This window comes from Typopeltis vanoorti, chromosome 23 (genome assembly GCF_054136105.1).
Source record: "Typopeltis vanoorti isolate ZY-2024b chromosome 23, IOZ_Tvanoo_1.0, whole genome shotgun sequence".
Classification (NCBI taxonomy): Eukaryota; Metazoa; Arthropoda; class Arachnida; order Uropygi; family Thelyphonidae; genus Typopeltis; species Typopeltis vanoorti.
The window spans coordinates 30,937,594-30,960,753 of NC_143571.1; the positions used below are offsets into that span (position 1 = coordinate 30,937,594).

General features: G+C 34.8%; 1 protein-coding gene across 1 annotated transcript; it reads right to left on the reverse strand.

The window, feature by feature from the left end:
• Positions 1–9,667: 9,667 nt before the first annotated feature.
• Positions 9,668–17,924, reverse strand: LOC150093734 (insulin-like). The gene is made up of 3 exons (XM_090413201.1): positions 17,851–17,924; positions 13,372–13,576; positions 9,668–9,980 (listed from the first exon to the last, which is right to left on the reverse strand). Exons 2-3 carry the CDS (start codon positions 13,574–13,576, stop codon positions 9,787–9,789), a joined length of 399 nt encoding a protein of 132 aa, XP_090269327.1. The 5' UTR covers positions 17,851–17,924; the 3' UTR covers positions 9,668–9,786.
• Positions 17,925–23,160: the final 5,236 nt, after the last annotated feature.

Here is a 23,160-nt window from a genome sequence, read left to right on the forward strand (position 1 = left end):
CTAATTTGAATTCCGTAAATTTATTACTAGAAAAAGGTTTAGAGAATATAAAAGACAGCTTAGTTGATCTTGTCCAAGAACTCTTTGATAAACAGAATAAACAAATAACAAAAAAAAAAAAAATAGAGAATATGAAGAGTAAGTTAAATATAATAATTCAACAGTCGAAGAAGTCTTACAAACGGTAAAATACATTAAAATAAGCATTAACATACTAACTGACAGGCAACACAAATTGATGAAAGACACATCCGAACTCCGTAAAGAACTTAATTCCCTAAAACTACAATACAAACTTTTAAATTAACAAAAACATAAAGATCTTGTCATAAACGGTCTTCCAGAAACTGAATCCACAGAAAATCTCGGAGATGTAGTTTTAAAGTTAGGCTATACAATTGACATCCCCCTACGGCATAATTATATTCAGACCATAAATCGAATTCCCAGGAAGAACAAAAAACAAGGCTTGCCATGACCGGCACCAGCCATAGTTCGTCAGACAAGCAAGTCCACAAGAGACAATCTCAGAAAAGCCAACAGCCTGAAAAAACAAGTTGTCATGGATTTAAACGCATCGCAAGACAATACACCAATCTTTCTATCTGAGTATTTAACACAATTCAATCAGAATCGGTTGTACCAAGTAAGAAAAGCAAAAACCGAAAATAAAAAGCTCGGAAGACTGGCAGAGTAAAACAAAAGACTCCGAATTAGTTCAAAAAGAAGACCTCAACACAACAAAAATGAATGTGAACCATCAGATAGATGTAATTACACCAGAATACATCAGCAATTGTACGTTTGACTCGCGTGATACATGGAAACAACACACAGTATACAAGCGAGAGGACTCTCAATCTTGCATATTAACATCAGAAGCATCCGAAAACATTGGTTATTGTTACAGGCTCATCTGAGGAATTACACCGGTGTTATTGATCTATTGGTCCTAACAGAAGTATCCATAACTAATGACGAAGCGACTGCTTTCCAAATTCCAGGCTTCCGACAACATAGATCATGCCGCCAAACAAAAAGAGGAGGTGGAATATTAATATTTATTAAACAAAAATTAATAGCAAAAGAAACGGCCTATCAGTTTGAGCATGCTGAAATCCTTTCCCTCGAAATCACTAATACCACCAATAGACAGCATCCCATAATACTAAATGCTATTTACAGGCCACCAAACCTAAACATGATAAAATTCTTGCACGAACTCAATTGCTGGCTTTCACGCCAAGAAATATGCTCAACCGAATACCTAATGATTATCGGCAAACTTAAACATAAATATTGCAAACGAAAACCAGAACAACACTGTACAATACCTAGATACTCTATCCATGTATAACCTAATACCAACAATAACATCATGTACTAGAGAAAAAACATTTGGAAATACTATCACTACTTCCTGCCTAGATCATATAAACACCAGAGCACCACCAAACAGTTACACTGCATCAGTCATAAAGTGCAAAGTAGAGATCATTACTTCACAGCTCTAAACCTGGACACTAAGACAATATCCATGGAATGCCCCATAGATGAAAAACAACACAAAACAATAATAGACGAAGAAATAGTCAACTACGAAATAAGAAAAACCGACTGGGAACACATGGCATCAGATTCAGCAGATATCTTATACAACAACATTAATATCTTATAAACTCACACTGGAGGAAATATGTGAGAAAACTGCAAAGAAAGTCAGAATTCATTCAAGAACAAACCCAAATCCTTGGATAACACAAAACTTAATCCTAGAAATATACACAGAAACTACTACAGAGACAAATTAACCTTTGCACAAAACAACATGAAACAAACCTGGCATCTGATCAACGATATGCTAGATTGTGCTCACAACACCACCGCCTCTGAAACCATAAAACACAGCTTCATGAAAGACGCAAAACCTATCCAGCAACTAGCAAATGACTTTAACCAATACTTTGCAGACGCCATCCAAGAACAGCACAGAAATATTCCCCCCAGTCACAAAACGTGATCCTCCACTTGGACCACAATCAAAACAGACATTATGGTTCCCAACCATAAAAGAAGCAGAACTTCTCTCTGTAATACATCAAATCAAACCAAACAAAGGCCCAGGAATTGGTATAAGACGTAAGGATATCAAGCAACATGCAGCTAGCTTAGGCCTTATCCTACTAAAATTAAAAAATAAAATATTTAAAACAGGACAGATACTAAGTATGCTAAAGACCGCCATAATCACACCCATATACAAACATGGAAAAAGAAATTTAATCAGCAATTACAGACTCATAGCAACATTACCAATTATCAATCAAATCATGGAGCGGTTTTCTGAAAAATTAGGGAACAACATCTCTCTTGTAAGACTTTACAGACGTAATTAATACCTCCTTAGACAACAACAAAATTGCCATGGTAGTCTTTATTGATCTAACTAAAGCATTTGATACACTCACACATCAAACCTTGTTAGAAAAGCTGAGGCATGTTGGAATAGATGGGCCTCTGCACAGGTGGTTTATATATAAACTACCTTCAAAATAGAAAGCATATCACACGTAGCGGGTCAAACCGAAGTAGAGAACTACCAATAACCTGTGGAGTGCCACAGGGAGCTGCACTCTCCCCAAATCTATTCAACATTTATACGTACGGTATTAATCAGCTACCTCTCAAGGTAAGATCTGATACCTAGACGATACAGCTATAATATCCATCCATAATAACGCAAGCATAGCCCAAAAAAATATGCAACATGACATAAATCTGCTCATAGAACTGGCTCACCAAAAACTCCATACACCTATACTCAGAAAAGACAAAATTAATGATATTCAGAAATCCACTGACTCGACCAGTTCATAACAAATATATAACCATATATAACCATCCAACATAAAAAACACAGAACAGTAAAACCACTACAATCACTCAGGCTGAAACAATACGATACCATGGAAATTACTTCGATGCAGATATGAGCTGAAATAGCCACATAAACCATCTACACAACAAACTCCGAACAATAACTGGCAAACTCTACAGGTTAAAAGACATTGTTCCCACACGCCTAAAAACACTAATATATACAAAGCACTATGATACGCTATAACAACATATGCTTTTTGTGCACCCTACAAATTAAATAGATTAACACTTTCATTGCCAAGCTGAAAATTGGAATTTCTTGTGGTGGCCAATTTTTTTTTTACTTTTTTATTTAGTTAGCGACGTCCACGGGATAACGCGTGATCGGCCGCTTGGTGAGAACTCGCATCGCGCGATATCGCGTGATTGGCAATGAATGTGTTAATGTCGTTACAGTACAAAATGATAAAACTGATCTTTTGGGAACAAAGAGACAATAAAGACTTTATATATATATACTGTAATGTCAGAACACAAAATACTGACAGCAAAACGTTTTTTATGTCACTATGCAGCTTTGCTAAAACATTATTTCGATGCGAACTACAGGACAGTCAGAAACACATATCGCATAACAAGACCTCAGACAACTAATTATATCACATATAAATATAAATACAATAATCACTACGGAAAGGCCACACGAAACTTCTACATCCCAGATATGATAAACAAATTACCTTTTGAATACATACAGAAATCTTACAAACTACAATAGCCTGAAAAGAGCTTTAAGGACATACTATGAACAAGAAACACGCACCCAAATATCATACAAACTTAATGAAACACAATATATTCGTTCAGGCTTCCAGTTCAGCGACGCATCAAGACATTCCAAGCTATCTTATGTGTGTGTGTGTATATGTGAGTGTGCATGGCGTGCGCGAATTTCTCAATCAACGCTGCAATGGAAATCAAACCTATTAAACATAGGTTTGAATTCGTAACTTCCCAATACAGCAAACAAACCAATAAATAATGACTAACTGGTGTCATCCTCAGATAAGCTTACAAATAAGCTTCGGGGATGAAAACTGAGAAATTACATCTCATCTCTCATCCAAGATTATTATTATTATTCGTGGAGTCCGAATATCCATCTCGGAATAATCAAGCTGCCATAGATTTATCTATCATACCTCTTCCTGAACTCATTTACAGACGAAGTACTCACAGCTGAATCTGTCAACGCACTCCACTCGTTCACCACTTTCCTTCCAAAAATTTTGATCCGCATAAGCTTATCAACCACATTATTGCTCAATTTACTTCAGCTCTCCATTTATGGACATCTCCAAGTCCCTAACTCCATCATTTTCTCCTGGAGAATAGTTCCATCACTGTGGTATCCAGCTCGTAATCTGTTATCCCAAAATGCATAAATTTATATTTTTCCACATCCGAGGAGTTGGTTTCAAATTTTTAATGCGAACTATTTTAAGGAAATATATTTTTAACGTGAGTTTTCCTTTTCATTTGAAACAGACTTATCACCATCTGTGAAAGCTAATTTTTATCAATTTGTTTATGTGCCTCTCACCCATTATGTGTTGTAAACTTACATTAGTACGGTAGGTGAGCTAAAGATATTTTCTGTTTTTCTTAATTTTTAATTTTTATATTTTAATTTATTTTTACATTATCCAGAAACTCTACTCTTGGGATTAAACATGGAACTTTCTCAAGCCGCTTCATTCCTCAAATAAGCACGCAAGTGGACTCACACTGGGCAATGAAATTCATTTTCCACTTAAAAGACAATCACAAACATTCATGTGAATGGCGGGATTCGATCCCACAATTCGATCTTTCTCCTGTGACGAATGTATTTGAAGAAATAATCTGTTTATTTCTCCTCATTATAAACTTTTTATTTCTTTCGCTCATTTAATTCTTTCTTTCCCTACCATCACTCAATTTAATTAAATTCATTTTGTTTAAAATCGCATACAACTTGAATCGTTTCAATAATTTTGCACTCTCCTCTCCTCTAACACTTTTGTAGATGTACTCTAAATTTACTTTCTTTTATAATTCCGTTAATTTAACTTTATTATTTTTTAATTAGGCACATTACCGCTTTATGTATCGTATACTATTTTCTTTAAAAACCTTATGAATAATCAGAACTTGTTTTCAACTCTTTTATTCAGTAAGATTTCCAATGCATTCTGATTTATTTACTAAAATTTGGTTTTTCACTCTCTCTCTCTCTCTTTCTCCACCCCATCCCCTCCCTCTCTCCACACTTCCAGTCATCCAATATTCCTCTCAGATTGATATCCTGTCATTCATCCAACGCCTTTTCTTTATGAAAACATCCATTCATAATAATGTGTGGATTCATTTCTAGCGCGCATATATATTTCTTTTCCTTCTGAAAAAATGAACACCTGCTTCTATTCTTAATTGTTTTTCCTTTTATTACACTTGTTTTGTTAATTGGCAGCTTTTCGGTGGAAAAACATTAGTGTAATTATAATAGTGTAAAGACAACCAGCTTCAGTAAAGAAAAGAGGGAAGTTGGGAATTGTGTTTTGAGACAATGTAAAGTGCCTTGTTTTGCTGTGAGTGGTAATGAATTTTTCAAAGAAGAGATTTTACGATCGTAGGGAGAACAAAAGAATATACTGTTCAGTTCATTCAAACTTATGGAGCAGAGTGAAAATATTTACCTGAGAATGGTTCTGGTAGAGGTGATGCAATGGACATAGGACGAACGATCCTTAATGCTACCATGCTTAGCTATCTCCTCCCCTCCCGCGTAATTTTTAGCTATTATTATATTTATGCAGTATTATAAATACGAGAAAGGGAATCAAAGCGTATGTACTTACATCCAGAGTGGATCTTAATCTACTCGAGTCTCTATGGGAAGAGGAAACTCACATGAATTTGTGCACAGAATTACCACTTGAAGGGCTAATAGTTGAAAGCATTATTGAATTAAAAGAATCCTTTTAATTCTCTCTAAATGTTAATGTCAGGTGGTAGATGACTTTCATCGTCTAATGAAACAGATTTTTTGTCATTTACCCTTCCTCTGTGCTCCTACATGCAGTGAAGGAAATTCCTCTATTCGAAGGCATGGGTGTAAAACAATTCCACAGACCAGTCACCGATTTGCGCAGGAGAGGAGATCAAATGTAATAGTAAAAGTGCTTTCCGGTCTTTTACGCACTCTACTTCTGCTGCCACACCATACCTTGACGTTGGCGTTATGTAGAATGCGGGAGAGAGAGGGATGGGGGGCACTGAAGAGATTGGTACTGTCTGTATGGGCAACATGTCCAAGAGTCTATTCACTCTCTCTCTCTCTCTCTCTCTCTCTCTCTCCCTCTCTCTCTCTCTGCATGCGTCTACTCTTTAATTAACTCCACTCTACCACTCTTCATGAAAAGAAACACAAATGATTACGTTGTCGTTGCAGTGTAAAAACATTCTTTAGAAACAATAAAAATCAAAAAATAAAGATAAAAAAACAAAAAAAGTCTAACAACAAAATCATTTCAGCACTACCATTTCAAGTACTTCAACGTTTGCAGCAGAAACACAAACGCAAATGATTCACCCATTTAACTGGACCAGAAATACTCCTACAATAGCCATTGTATATCGTGCCTGCTTCAACTGCGCTGAGTGTTGATTCTTTCCTCCACAAGGTTGGTATTTTTGCATTTGTCGACGGTCTAGGTGGCCTAATGTATGCCGATCTGTAACTAACAGAGCGTGTGTTCAAATCCCACTGCAGGAGATGAACGATTTTCATCTACGACTTGAACTCTCTTCCCTATACCGTATATCATCTCTTAATTCGACAATTCATGCACAATTTTCTTCTCCCAAGAAATGTTCTTGTCGCAGCCAGTCTGAACCTATTGTGTTTTAGCACTATAAACGCATCAGTTGGGATCATCACCAGAATGTCCATTCTTCCTTTTAATCCTCCAAATATTTCCACTACAAGAACAGCTTCATTGCAATCTGTTGTAAGATTAGGGGCAGCGATGAAAAATCTATTTATTTTAATGAATACAAAAGATCCTTTTTGTTTTATGGGAAACTCAATAGTCGCATTAAATAAATTATTTCCTAATGTCTTGTATAATATTAAATGACTTAAAAAATCACTAGATCTATATATACTGTCATTGTTGATATAAATAAATATTTTTTTATTAAAGAGAAAAAGTCTGTGCGCATTCCCCGTACCTTAACAGACATCAACTATAGCGCGTGCGCTAAACAAATATTTAAATTTCATTGGTCAGTTTCTCATCTTCGCACGAGCGATGCTCGCATGAAAACTATCCAGAATTTTAAGATCGGTACGTGGCTGCTCTTGTCTCCATAACGTATGTTGGAGTTACAACGAACATTACACACGTACTGGAACAAACATTTTCTCTCATGAAATTAAACAAATGACCACTGCGTACAAATCTCACGGATGCAAATTCAAGAGACATTGATAACAGCAACTTCCAATTTATCGGTGGATATTCGAAAAATTGTTGATTGGGAAAAAAAAATGAAGTGTATCTCATTAAAGTGCTATTTTCAATAAACATATCTATTGAACTTTAGACATGAAAAAATCAGGTTTAAAAATGCATGTAAATATATAAACAATTACTTAATTTCGCCCATGACATTTAACTTATGTACCCATGCAGTAGTACCATGGCAATGCCATGACAACTTGAGTATGGTGGATCAAGCTCTAAACAGTTCTCCGCCTTCCGAAAATCAATTTAATATCTTGAGCCGTATTAGATTTTAAGTTGATAAGAATAGAATTTCTCTTCAAAGTTTTGTATCAGATATTTCATCTTGCTATCTGATACGGCTCCCTCAAGGCCCAAGATATTAAAGTGTTTTTTGGAAGATTGCGAAGTGTTGGTTTGGAGGTGACTCCTCCTTAAAATCATTCACTCTTCAAGAAATCAAACACTAATAACTATTTCTCGAAGAAAAAAAAAACACGAGAATACCTTCCTCAAAATTAAACCACAACTCAACAAGGAATAGTAGAAAACGGAAAACCCTACTCTTTTGCCCGCTACACAAAATCTCATCTTATTACAAATATACACCTCCATCCTATAAAAATGGACCCACACGCCACAGTAAACTTCCCCTCGAGGCTTCGGAATACATCCCTGCTCCCATCAAATGATCGAAAAAACACCCAGGAGACAACGAACACATACCTCTCTCATCCCGCTATTTCTTCCCCGCCGATAATTCTCCTCTCTCCACACATGACAGGGTAGATACCCAAGGGCAACGAACACGACACGCTCACTTCCTACTTCCACCGCTTCCTGAACAAGTCACCGAACAGACGTCAGATGGCCCCACCTCATACCTCAGGGGGTCATAAAATTCGCCTGGAGTATACCACATCTTTTATAAAGGGTTCTCCTTCAAACAATATTTGTCTTTAAGCCTGTTCTTGAGCGTACCCTTGCCAGGAGCGTACCCTTCGCCGAAAAATTTCTCTGCATTCGGTTACAGAATTCTGTGATCAAACAAATGGAGATCACAACGTATTACTTGTGTGTTGTTTCATCTCATGGTCTTTGATATACTTGAGAGAGACACAAATATTTTCTTAAGAGTTCGTTCACACATTTACTAGCAATATGGGGAAAGAGACCGGATCTTTTCTTAGTGTATACCAAGAATTCTATTTACTATATTCAGTACTCTACAGAACAGAGAAATTCTGAAATTTATGATGATTTTTATCGCCTGGTAAGACCATCACCTTGTTTAATGAAAGTCCACAGTGGTTGAAAATTTTCTACGTTTGATCTCCAGATCAGCGCTCCCTGATTGTCTCATCGTTTGACCACATACGTTAACGAATAGGTGCTATAGTTTACAATCTTTCGTGGGAACAGAGTATCACAAATATTCTAATACCAAAATTGAAAAATTAACCTTGCTAAGTCTGCTCACACTTATTTCCTTCATAATACAAATAATCTGCTAGTGGATCTCTTTCTATGAATTCTTGATTTCGCATGGGAGAGAAGCTGCTAACAAATGACGAAGCTGAACGAATTAAGCAGAACTGTTACAAGAAAAACGAAACACACTCATGGAAAATCACACACAGTGAATTTAACATTTAATGTAACCATAGTAATAATACCATAAAAATTTAGTTCTAGTAATTAAAACACATTGATTTAATTTGAAGAATTCATTTCATATCATCTTCTTATCTCAGAACTTAATATCCCTACTGCAAACATGTTTTTAATGTTCCATGTGACCCTCACGAGATCTAGTCTGCTTACCTTGACTGGATTTTGGCCTTGGACAACGCCTTGCTGTAATCAAACTCAGTTTTCAGAAATTGCCTATCAGAAAATTGTTTACAATCCTTTGATTGTGCGTGATTGGGTGATCACACATAGTCAAATGGGAAAGCTACACCGGAATCAATATTCATGCTCCATATCTAGTAGCTAGCCAGGGATTCATTTAAAAATCATAGTGGCTCATTTTTAAGGGACACTATTAATAATGATTATATATTAATAATATATTTGTTTTTATTTGATGAATATTACTTTTCTTTCTTATCTATAGTGCAAGAGTAATATTTGACAATTAAATGGAATCCAATGTTTCAGAAATTCGTATTTGGAACGTAAAAATATTATGCCTATAGATTTACTAGAGAGAGAGAGAGAAAGAGATTAGCAACTAAATTTAGAGCAGAGAGCTCGCTCTGCTTATTTTTCTTCACATTGCATACAACAAATTGCCACACAGGTCTTTGAACGAAGTACAACATAATCATGACATTAGAGAAGCCGTGCGTTGTTACCAACTGTCGGGTACCCCACAATATGACACCAGTATATTGTAGGTGCAGGTATTTCTACAACATTCGTCTACGATTCCTGTCATTGGTAAAAAGGGAGAATAATATTTCTTGAACATTGACGGAGCACTTCTGCTGTTCAGGAGTCGGTCAATCTGTAGACGAACTTTGTGACTTTTTCTTCCCCACGTTCCTAAAAATAAAATTAAAAAAAAAAACCTTGAAAAAAATACGTAACATTGTTCCATATGCAATATTATCTCTACAACTTTCGTTGATAATAATATTAATAATAAATGTTGATTGTATTCAATTTACCACTTTCAAAATAATTTTATTTAAATTGCTTCATCTAAAATGGTAAATATTACTGAATAATTTAATAATAATGTAATTTGTTTAAAATTTATAAATATATATAAATATGAAAACATAATTTATATTTTAAATCAATTAATTATATAGATTAAAAAAACAAATAAGGAGCAATTATCTCTTTCTAAAAATCATTACATAATATTAGGCATTAATTTATAGTCACGTGTTTTGTACTGGTGAATGAGTGCATCACTTCAAAAATTAATATTTTTGCAGGGAAATTTCCGACTATGTGAAGTAAAGAAATTCTAGTTAAGTAAACTGATTTTATTTTAAAACCAAAGATTGTACACGACCAAAAATGAGAGGGGAGATTAATATTATAATGTTAAAATCGTAGAATGTTGCAAATGGTACCAAAGAGAATTAGGTCGTAGTAGTAAATGTCACTAATAACGACACAAATAAAAAGAAATAGAAAAACGTTAAAGAGAGCATTTAAAAGAATGTACATTAATAAGGATAAATCACTTTTAAGATTGATTTCATCTTCCTCTTTAATTAAATATATTAATAGCAAAAAAATAAGACGTAATTTCATTAGCAGAAGATTCATTAATAGAGTTGTCGTCTACTTCACTTGATGTAGACTTATTTTTAAGAAGAGCAACTCATGGTATATACATCGTAAGAGAAAGTTCATATATTCATTTCCAGACTACACAACGTGTCTTTTGAGTTCATACAGAAATTTCTTCTTCTCAACATTCCGTTTTTCTGTTTATTCAATCATCTTTTAAAATATGCAGCATTGTTCACACACAAATTATTTATTGATGTTTTGGAAAGGTTTATTTCCATACCACACGAAGTCCTCAACCAGTGAATATCACTACCTTTACTTTATTCAGGCAGAAATAGTAATTCTATCTTTTAAACCAGTCTTCGATCTCGTAGAATCTTCACGTGCTTTTGTCATTATGGCAAATTCTTCTATAAGTAGATAAGAGCAAAAGTACAGAAAGTAATAGCGTCACCCATGCTCTTCTTCCTATTATATGCATACAGTGTTCTGGAGCCTGGAAACTCAAGAGGAGCGTATCTATTAATTCTCGAATGAAAATCGGCTATTCTTGAATGGATAAAAAACACTCCGTTCTAAGAACTGAACTTCGTTTCTGAGTTTCAAGAATAATATGTATAAGCTTTAAATTCAGTTCATTCGGTTCCAAGCTCCCTATGATGGAACTTCAAGGTCAAAAAATATTCTTCAATTCTTGAAGTTCTCGAGTTTTTAGAAAGGTGTATCTGAGTGCATATTATCTGAATGCATATGTGTATATAAGATAAAAGTGTGTCTGATATATACACATCAGATACACTTTTATATTAAAATGATAAATGCACTTTATTCATAACTGATTCTAATTAGGCTTAATTATAAAATGAATGACTCTTTTTTATTTAAATTTAGTTTAAAACGTAAGATAAAACTTAAGGATAATAAACATAACCTAAAATTAATCTTACATTCAGCATTTTTCCACACTTCAGCATGTTATTTACACTATATTTCAAATCTGTTTGCTGAAGATCTGAAAATGCGTTATATTTGTGCATACTAAACATTCAACCATATAACACGCTTGATGTTCTATCATACACTTAATTGTATTATGATCAAGTTGTTTTTAAGAGAAATCAGTCAGTCAATCATTCATTTCGCATGCTGGGAATTCTTCAGCAGGTAACAGACTTCATTTATGAATGAAAACCCTCATCACCTATCATGGTGCTAGCGATTTTTATACCTTTATCTTTCTAGATCTAAAAAATCGAATTAGAACATACACAGACATGCAATCACATCTCCTAGAAATAAATACCAGGAATGATTAACCAAATAACATAGGCTGAGACTGCATAATTAAAAAATATAAATAAATAAGTAAATCCTTCTGTAGCTCCTATAATTTCCCTAACGAATACGCGGAGCTCTTTTAGCCTTAGCTAACTTTTTAACTTTTTAAAACACTTCCACCAGGTCATGTTCTGAGAGAGAGAGAGAGAGAGAGAGAGAGCAGAAGACTGTAGCCATCAAGTGGACGTAAATCCTAACACTCGTATTCTTGTCTCCATTGTGCAAATTCTGAAATCGATTTTGCAAACCTGGTAAAAACCCACCATGCATACGTGCCAAAGTTCGACTAACTCGGGAACCAGCCGAAGATAGGTTTATGAAAAGTTTCTCTAGTCAGCGACTAAAGTCGAAGCTGTATTTTCATTGGACATCCTGCCGCCCTTGATGGAAATGTATTTTCCACAAGGCTACACCAGCAGCCCTAAATTAGTTATTAACCTTAAAAAAAGTAGAAGTTCCTCAACTATGTGGTTGTTTTGAAATGAGCTGAGGCAACTACGGTTATAAATTCTTCTCGTTGCATTCATTGTTCTGGACAGTATGCTTGTTTTGAAATGAAAAATTCGAGTTTCTGAAAGAAAAAACTGCCGTCTTCTTATGAGGTCATCTTCAACCATTTGTTGTCTATATTTGGAAGAAGGCAACAAATTACTAGGGCTCCTGAGTTTTACGATACATCCCTACTTAATCACTGATCCTTAATTTCTAGCAGTAAAAGGACAACAAACTCTTCCGATAAATATTCAATCATCCTAAAAAAAAAAGGATGGACAAATTATTTCTTTCTCTCACACTCACTAATTTGGCAACAAGTGCTTACTCTTACTAAAATTCATTTTTTTCGCTTGTCATCTGATTGATTTCTACAGTATTCCAAAATCCACATGTTTTGGATTTTAAACATTTTCTAAGATATAAAACTGACCTTGGTGGATTAACGGAAGACGGGGCGAAGTGACATTATGGAGAGAAGTCTATGTTGTCTCATCCATTCATGTTATCAGCTGCATATACAGATTATCTCTTAGATTAGCATTATTAAAATAGTGAACTACTGCAAGGAATATCTTGGAAAAGACTTTAGAAAAAAAAGCAACCTGAAATCAAAATTCACTTGCTTTTTGAAAAGATTCAAACAGAAAATATATAAACCAATAAGACCACGATAAAGAGAAGCTGAACCCTCTAAATAAATGCCAAATATAAGGTGACGTGTAAAAATCTAAGAACTTTTACTAGGTACTGGTTTACTTCGATCATAGTTTTCAAGTTATATAAATATTTTGAAATAGAATTCTTTTTACATGTTTCGTATCATAGAACTACAATACATAAAGTCAATTACCTTTATCTGAATTATCATTTCCATGACTTCTTTTAAATAGTTTGGGGTATGAGTGGTTACAAAAAAAGGCAAGCGCGTCTATAAGATTTCTGCCGCAAAGCCTGACACGACCTGTTTCCCGGATACGGTATTCATGAGGTAATGTTAAGGCAACCAGGAATAATGTAGAATAAACACATACCCAAATGAGAAAGGTCGACCGCATCTATCGGAAATGAAAAAAAAAAGAAAAAAAATTACAATGACCACATACATATCGTTCAGCGTATACAAATGAAAGCATATACTGATATATAAATTTTAAAATTTATATGTAAAATACCTTTCTCAAATTGAACTATAAGCAAATTAGTAATATATTTATAGCAATAAAATATTGATAGTTAAACTCATTTTGTTTTTTGTTTTTACCCGAAATACTCAACTGATTATGTTTTGGGTATTATAAATTCTAGATGGCAATTATAAATATTATAAATTCTAGAATTCTAGATTTAAAAACAAAACTACAGAATGGAATCTGCTAAAACGCAATTATTTTCAAGTTGTCGTATACTGTTTCAAATATTAATTTCGTTAGCACGGACATATTCAAGATTTACTTTTATTCTATTTTATTTTTAAAAGGTTGGTATATGACTTTTTATTTTGATATTAATTATTTTTTGAATTTTGTGCAAAAAAAGTAACGTAAGTTGTAGTTTTAGCCGCATTAAGATATTTTTTGAGGTAGTTTATGATTTTATTGTCATTTATTGTATGTGAAATTTTAGCAAAATATTGGATATACCCAAAATGATAATATTGAAGTGTATACAGCACAACAAAATTCTGCAAATTCACCTGGAGAGACAGGTGGAGAGAGCTCTTAAATTATCTTAATTTTCTATTCGGCTGTCAGCACGAACTCTTTAAGTATGTAAACTTCATAAGAGATTCATCGAGAGCCCAACTTTTACGTGTGCAAAACATTTCATATGAACTCGTTTTATAGCTTTAAAATATGAAGTGAGAAAGAATTTAGTTACTCCAGTAACACAAGAAGGAATGATAATTTTTTTTAAGTGAAAACAAAATTTTCATTTCTATAGCTGGCGATAAAATTTCGTTCTTTTTGAGAGTAAGAAACCTCATGTCCCTTGGCATACTCTTCAGGTATGCTGATAGTCCAAGAATAGCAGACTAATAGCTAAAGTTAAGGCTCAGATTTAACCATCTTTCCATCTGCTGAAAATAAAGTCTTTAATAAACCATTAATCTATTTAATATATATAATTAATAAAATTATGTTTTAATATAATATAATATGCTCGATTTTATATAATTGCATTTCATAAAACGACATAAAGTATCGCCTTAATGCATTTCTTATGAAACTGAGCATTTTAAGGGCAGATAATATTATCTATTTGTGTAAATAACAAAGCCTTTTTGCAGGAGAATAAACTTTTATTAATTATTTTGCATAATAATATGTGTAAATTTGAGAAGACTCGTAAGATGTCACTGTTGACAAAATATGAGCTGTGGCCAAATTAACAGCAAATTATTATTATTATTATTATTATTATTATACAAGGTGCCTCCATGGAGTCAAAAGACTCATCGCGGGAGACCCAACATTGACATACTAACCGTTATTCACACAATGCCCGTCATACTTCTCCTTAAACTCATTCACAGATGAAGCATTCACAACCACCTGTGGCAACGCATTCCACCCATTTACAACCCTCCAAGCAAAAAATATAGTCCCAACACCCTTGTTAATCACACTCGTACACAATCTCCAGGGATGACCCCTCGTTCACTCCCTCCCTGCACTGGTCTTAAAAAGGTTATCAGTATCAATCCTATAAAACCTTTGAATAATTTATATGCCTCTATCATATTTCCTCTCCTACGTCTATCAACTAGTTTTTGAAACCCACAGACCTTCAATCTATCCTCGTAGGCGACATCCCATAGGCCTGCAACAATTTTCGTAACCCGCCTCTGAATCCTCTCAACCATTTCCACATCACCAAGAAATCCAGGTGACCAGATCTGTGCACAATAGTCCAAATGAGGTCTTATCAAAGCTTTATAAAGTGGGACAATCACTTCCTTATCCCTGCTTGTCAGTGTGTTCCTCAATAACCATGTAATCTGATGTGAAGTTTCGGCAACCTTTGCAATATGCCCTCGCAACTTAAGTTCTCTATCCATAATAACTCCCAACTCCCTAGCCTCATCAACTTCTTGCAGTTCAGTTCCATTAATATAGTAAACAGCATACTTGGCCACATTAAACTGGCAGCCATTTAGTTTAGCCCAAACCGTCAGCCTATTTAAGTCATCCTGCAAGATATCCACATCGTCTGAATTAACTATCGCTCTTCCCAGTTCTGCATCATCAGCAAACAAGTGGATATCTCCTTTCAAAGTATTCCTAATATCATCGATCTACAAATTAAATAATAGAGCACCAAGCACTGAGCCTTGAGGCACATCACTATTCTACTGGACTCCGCTTCACCATAAACCACTCTTTGATATCTATCCACTAGCCACCCTCTAATCCAAATCACTAGCCTCGGATCCATACCTATTTGCTCCAATTTATGCAACAGAGTTCCATGCGGAATCTTGTCAAATGCCTTTGCAAAGTCCAACAGGATCACTGAAAAAGAATTTCTTTTATCCAACTCCATTGTTACTTCATTATAGAAAGTGAGCAAATTGCTAAGGCAAGATCTACCCTTCACAAAACCATGTTGCCCCTTATAAAGTATCATATTGCTGTCTATCTACCCAGTCCTGAATTCTAATTTTTATCAATTTCTCCAGAACCTTAACCACCACTCCCGATATACTGACTGATTTATAATTTGCTACCTCAGTCTTGGAGCCCCCTTATGTAGTGGAATAATTTTCCCCTCTTTCCACTCAATTGGGACTTTACCAGAACTGAGGCTTAAATTAAACAGCCAAGTTAGAGGAGGTGCTAATTCTCTTGCGCATCATTACCTTAAAACATGGGCCGAAATGCCATCTAATCCAATGGCAGTGTTAGCATTAAGGTTCTGTAATATACTAAACACGTCAAATTCTTCTATCACTAGACTCTCATCAGTCAATGACACGTCTGGCACTGCAATATCACAATCCAGATGGTGCTCTTTAGCAAAATGATCACTAAGCAACTCAACTATTCGATTAGCTTCTGTGATTTCCTTACCATCAACATTTTTTAAAGTCATCCTTCCAAAGTTATTCTTCCTTTTACTTGCCACATAGCGAAAGAACTCCTTGGAATTTTTTTGGACTCATAATTAGCTTTGGCCTTCTTTACTATGCAGGTTACCCTTCTTGCATGTATCTTGTACTGCTCATGGGAATGCTCATCACCTTTTTCTTTATACTTATACCACAACTTTCCCTTTATCTGTAACTCTCGCTGAATTATATTATTCATCCATCTTACTCCTACTTGATTGCTCCTCCTGACTCTGGGAATACAGTCAGATACAGCTTTCATTAAATACTCCTTGATAATCTCCCATGCACCATCAACATCTCTCCCATTAAAATTCTCATGCCATAGCACTTTTGAAAGCTGACTTCTCAGCTTGTCATAATCACCAGCCTTGTAGTTCAACATATAACCCTTCTTAACAAAATATTCAGCACATCTTACAATCTCCCAAGTGAAGACAGTGGATCTAAATTACTTACTGATATGTTTTCCGATGCTATGACCAGATCTAACACTCTCAAATCTCTTGTACCTTCCATTACATGCTGTCTCTGGTAGTTATCTCCTTACAATTGTATAAACTCCAATTCCTTTGTTCCTTGAGACCATTCATAACCAAAAATTACTGCATGATAAAATTACAACTTTCGGAATGTTGTAATTCTGAAAGTTGTAATTTAAACTCAAAACGCGAAATTTTTGTAATATTAAATGTAAGTTCATGGTTCTTCAGAATTTATTCAGAATTGCATAGTTTAAAGTTAAAAAATATACGAAAGACATTGGTTTTGTAAACTATTTAAGGCAGACGACTCAGTGAGTATTTCTGACGCTTCGTTTCTTGTAAGTTTGCTTATGAATTATACTAACCTTTGTTTGTATAATTTACATTCAATAAACTTTTAAATGTGACGATGCAAGTTTTGTAAACAAAATAACCAGAAGGTCATAGTGAATACTTTCTAGGTTTATTTCTATATTTGCATTTAAATTGACCAACTCTTTACTTTTTTTTTAAATCTAAACGCTTAATTTTTAAGTTTGACACATATACAGCTATCCTATCGGTATATACATTTTTAATGTTTGCTACGCGAGATTAAGGTTATTAAGAACGACTAAAATACAAATTATGATATCTTAAAAATTGTTAAAAAATTACTTTTTCAGCCATTTCACTTTCTACGGGACAGTTTTAAACAAGGCATTTAAACAATATGCACAGTATATGAAAGACTTACTCTGTTCGTTTTTAGTGAGGGTTGTCAAATGATGGGGAGAAGAACCGTGATTGCTAACCCAGCTTGCACTTCACACCAAGGTTTTGCACACACTCCAGAGAAAGTGGGTTCCCTTTATATATGGTTCAGTGACGTTTTGTTTAGAGAGAGAGACATACAGCAGACGATGAACGCCCACCATGCTCGTCTCTTAAATTATCGCGCAACTCGATGACAAGTTGAGGCATTCTCTTTGAACCTCTCACTATCTCCCCGTGTAATCAGAAATTTAATGCACAAAAAAAAAAAATTTTTTTTGTGACCTAAACTACAAGTGTTTTTGGAAGATTGAATGACCTATTTCTAATGGGAGAGGCGACTTATGATTTTATACGACATCAACAAACCCCTAAGAAACTTAAAGTATCTTTGAAATCTAGTATATATGTTGGATTAGTGGTTAAATTATATGACACATACAATGGACAATGGACAATTCACGAATATCTTGAATTGAAGCAATGCAACATCATACTACGTGTGTGCATTACTCTTGTAATGCAGTTTTAAATTTAAATTTAAATTATTCTAAAAAAAATGGATTTTTTTTTGAGAAAATATGCAAGCAAGTAAAGGAAACAACTTCAACTGAACAAAAACTGAACCGGACCTGTTCATTGAATCTCTTAAATTCCGCAACAACAATAAACAATTAGGAATCCACATACAGAACAAGAAGTAAAAGTAACCACATTTAAGTAATCGCATAGAAGTTTAGTTTACTATTCTTGGTTATAAAATCAAAAGATTTATTCCTTTGGCGAGTCTCCATAGCGCAGTTAATTTCGACAAAAATCCTTTGGTTGGAAAGACCTGGTTTCGAATTCCGTTTATGATATGTGGAACCTTTATCAGGATCTTTCAATTAAAGGTGAGTTAGCTGGTCTCGTATGACGGTGGAGTGGTTTTCCTCGAAACTCAAAATATTTTTCCTCAAAACAAGCAAACCCATCCATTAACTCACATATTTTGAGAGATAAAATACTCACCTTGGAGGGATGCATGAGAGAAATGGCAAACCGGATGCATTAATTGCATGTAACCCCCAATGTGGGGAATCATACGTCTTATGCGGGTAAGAATTGGATGGATGGATTCATTTGGTAGCAAAGGAGTTTAATCTTTTATGACCGAAAAGGTTTTTAAATAGAGCATGCAAAATTAAAACTTTCGTCACTCCCACCTACGAAAGGTAGTAATCCTATGCATTATTATCATAAGCTGGTTCCTTATTGACCGCATCATTTTCAACTTACTTTTGGCTTCCAATAAATAGGGTTGACGATATTGCAACGAGTGATGAACATATCTGCCATCTAAATACATTAAATCAACATCCTCATCTTGGTGGGATTTGAACTCAGGTCTTACAGGCTGAAGCATCGAATGCTGTGTATTCGCCTCCAGGATGGCAAAAGTGTTTGATCGATAAAACAGAATTTTTTCTACTTCCGATTGAAATAACTTTCCAAAAACAGTATATTGCAGTACAAATTTTCGATAATTACTTTGAGGTGAAATAAAATTTCAATTGTTGAGAGAGAGAGAGAAGTAGATTCATATCTCTTAGCCATCCCTTTTTTGTTCAACGAAGAAATAATAACGTTCAAATTTGATTGAAATCTGAAAAAAAAAAACGAATCCAATAAATGTTTTCATTATTTCGATTGTTGTTATTATTATTGTTATTAATGACATTGCTTATATGATTCCGAGTTAACCGAGTTCACCACGCTCTTGTCTCATGGACTGAATTACTTACAGGACTGAGTTTCTTACTCAGAAGATAACCTTTACCAATTCCGTATGAGATCGTCTAACTGACCTTCGGCCAAAATACTGGCTAAAAGTGAGTTAGGTAACGTTCCATGCATTCTAGTAGAAATCGACTCCAGATTTCTCGGAAGAGCATGGTTGTTATGTCTCTGCAATGGATGTGCCTTTCTATTTCATTAATAGAAAGATGTGCTGGTTAAAGTTTAGAAAATGACATTGTGCCTGCAGGGGCACGCCGGCCATATGTGCAATGTGTGCGACGCACATAGGCTCCAGGATAGTAAAGGCGCCAAAGAGGAGGAAATACTTTAAAAAAAAAAAAACGTTTTTTTAAAGTGATTTTTTTATTGGTGGGGGGAACTAGGGGTGCCAACTAAAGTTTTGCACACAGGCGCCGGACACTACTGGCGCACCCCTGTGTGTCTGGTGATTCTATGGAAGTGTCTGAAAAGTTCTCGGCCTATCAATGAAAAAACATATTTATAATTTCAAAATTATTTTTATTTTATTTTATTTTATTTTATTTTATTTTTAAACATAATCTCCCTGAAGACAAATACATTAATTCCAGCTCCATTATCCAATGCCTGTATTAGTTCTCAGTAATCTTCTGCAGACTACCCCTCTACAGCTGCAATCACCTCTTGATTCGAAGAAAAACGCTGACCAACGAGGAAGAGTTTTAGTTTTGGGAAGAGACAGAATCAGAGGAAGCCAAATCTGGGGGTGTTCTAACAATTCATAGTACAGATGCCGTAATTTTCCCATTGCCAAATCATCTTTGCGGGAAGGTGCATTGTCCTGATGAAAGATGATTCGTGAGAAAAAATTCTTCAGAAAAGACCGGGACTTTTCTCACGAATTTTTTCGTTGGTTAAAAGATCGGAATAATATTCCCCGGTTACTGTTTTACTCTTTTCAAGATAATTAATAAACAAAATGCCTTTAGCATCCCATAACACCGATGCCATGATCTTACCTGCTGATTGAACCGACTTTGTATTGCTGAAAAACCGACTTCTGTCCACTGTTTTGATTGCTGATTGGATTCTGGTGTGTAATGGTGAATCCAAGTCTCATCCATAGTAATAAATCGACGCACAAAATCAGTTTTATTCTTGTTAAAACGCCCCAAGCACTGTTCAGAGATTTTCATGCGAGTGCGTTTTTGATCTGCTGTGAGCAAGCGCGGCACCCATCTTGCGCAAAGCTTTTTCATTTGAAATTCTTCATGCAAAATATATCCTACACGTTCTTTTGAAATGCCCATAGTCTCAGCAATTTCACGCACTTTGACATCCCGGTCATCCAATATTATATCATGCACTTGATCAATGATTTCTGATGTTGTTACACTTTTTTGACGTTCTTCATGTGGATCATCTTCAAGGCTGGTACGGCCACGTTTAAACTCGACAGCCCATTTCATAACTGTCGAAAACGAAGGAGAAGAGTGCCCTTATGAACTTCAAATGAATTTCTTTTGGCGTTAAACTTTCTTTTACAAAGAATTTTATAACCGCAAGATACTCAATTTTATCCATTTCAAGGGATACAGACATTTTTTGCTTCAGACAGCTGTATAAAACAAACTACTTGATACTTTTTTATATATAGAATGACTTGCAATTTCACATCGATGCTTATGACAAATGTACCAATTAGAAAAAAAATATTGCCGATAGTGTTGTTATCTATGGTCGAGGCCGAGAGCTTTTCCTACCACCCTCGTACCTGCATCTTTCTCTACCAACAAGACAGTGTGGTAAAGTATCGCATAAGTTTCACTTCTGGAGTATATAAATTACAGAGGATGAAATAGTAGAGCGAGGGTATGTGCATGGCATGGCCATTCCATACAAATTATTCTCAGTGTCCATTTCAATTAATGTATATATTTATATGTAGCGACACAATATAGTATATATTCTGTATAAATAATAATGTGTATATATAAACGGCTATTATCCGTTTGTGGAACATAAGATTGAAATCAATCACTCATTGGACCAGTTACGAATTTTATCCTATAGCAACAGGTTTTTTTTTTTTTTTTTTTTTTGGTTCTATTGAAAATTTATTCATTATCTAAGAGATATTAAAAGTGTTTAAATTCCTCTTACAAAACGTTGATAATTATCTTTACCCGTCATCCAAACAGGCAAAATTCACAAGCTCTCTTTGTATTGGTATTCAGCTTAATTTGGCTCATGAAATTAATTTGAAATTAAGTGAGAAATTAAGGAAAGTATTACATCGTTAATAATATATAATTAATAATAGCATGATAAGAAACAATGAATCATTCATTGTAGCAAGGAAATTTGCTTATGTCCAAATTACGATTTGAAGGGCGATAAATCTTTATCATCCAACTTCACGTCACTTTTCTCCTGAAATCAGCTCTAAAGTTAGGATGCACAAATCCATTAACTGGTCACTTTAATGGTAACTCTCAAATCTCTCAATTAACAAATGATATGCATCCTGTGGCTGTCAATTAATGTGAGATTACCTACATCTTCCATGTTAAATAAATCCCACAGAAAGTTTGAAGATTACAAGTGGAAGAATCTCAAAGATGTTAATGTTCAGGATTCGTATCTGATCACCGCAGTGTTTTAGGCTTAGTCTCTCTTCAAACCAAGTGTTTGCTCTCATTACTTTCAGTGATGGAGTATTTGTTGTTTTGTTGAAAAGAATAATGACGCCATAATAAATTTATTTTTACCAATGTAGGGAATGAAAAATTGTCGAGAACATCAACAATTCTACAGAACTAGGCAATAATGATTTCAAGCCTTACGAGCAGTGGAACAAATCCATACCAAGAGAAGAAGCCCCAAATCATTACACTTCCTGATCTTAACTTCATCCTTAGGAAAACTCATTCATGTTAATAAATAAATAAATAAATAATGCCCAAATACGGTCATCAGAGAAGACGAGCATGTAAGGTCATTCATCATCCTAGAGGATCGATTTCGGTCGTTTCATATCCAGATTCTTTATACTTCGGTGCATATCAATATCTCATGTATCTTCGGTTAAGAAACGTTAGTGGGATCCTGTTTTCTCTGACGGTAGAAAACTCACTGCTCGTCGTACAATTAGAGGCAAGTATCCATATGAGATCTCACTTATGGAATTTCTTGTGGCTATTCGCATTTCCAAACTCGGATACTCCGTCTGACGCTCAGCCTTTTCCAACTTTCTCAAGAGGTGCTCACTACTGTCAATCTATAATTAACCTATTTGTTCGTATCTCGGGCTTATTATTATTATTATTATCCGTGAACTTCTTCTTCTTCAACTTTTCCAAGGATATAGCTAAGGAATTAATGTGCAGTGCTTACTGAAAACTATGTGGAGAGAGAGAGAGAGATTTCAGAATGAAATATGTCCAACCCGAACTGCGATGCAGCTCTCACAATGATGTATACCATGCTTAGCACCAATTACTGAGAGTTTTTCAGGCAAACTGATCCACTCCAC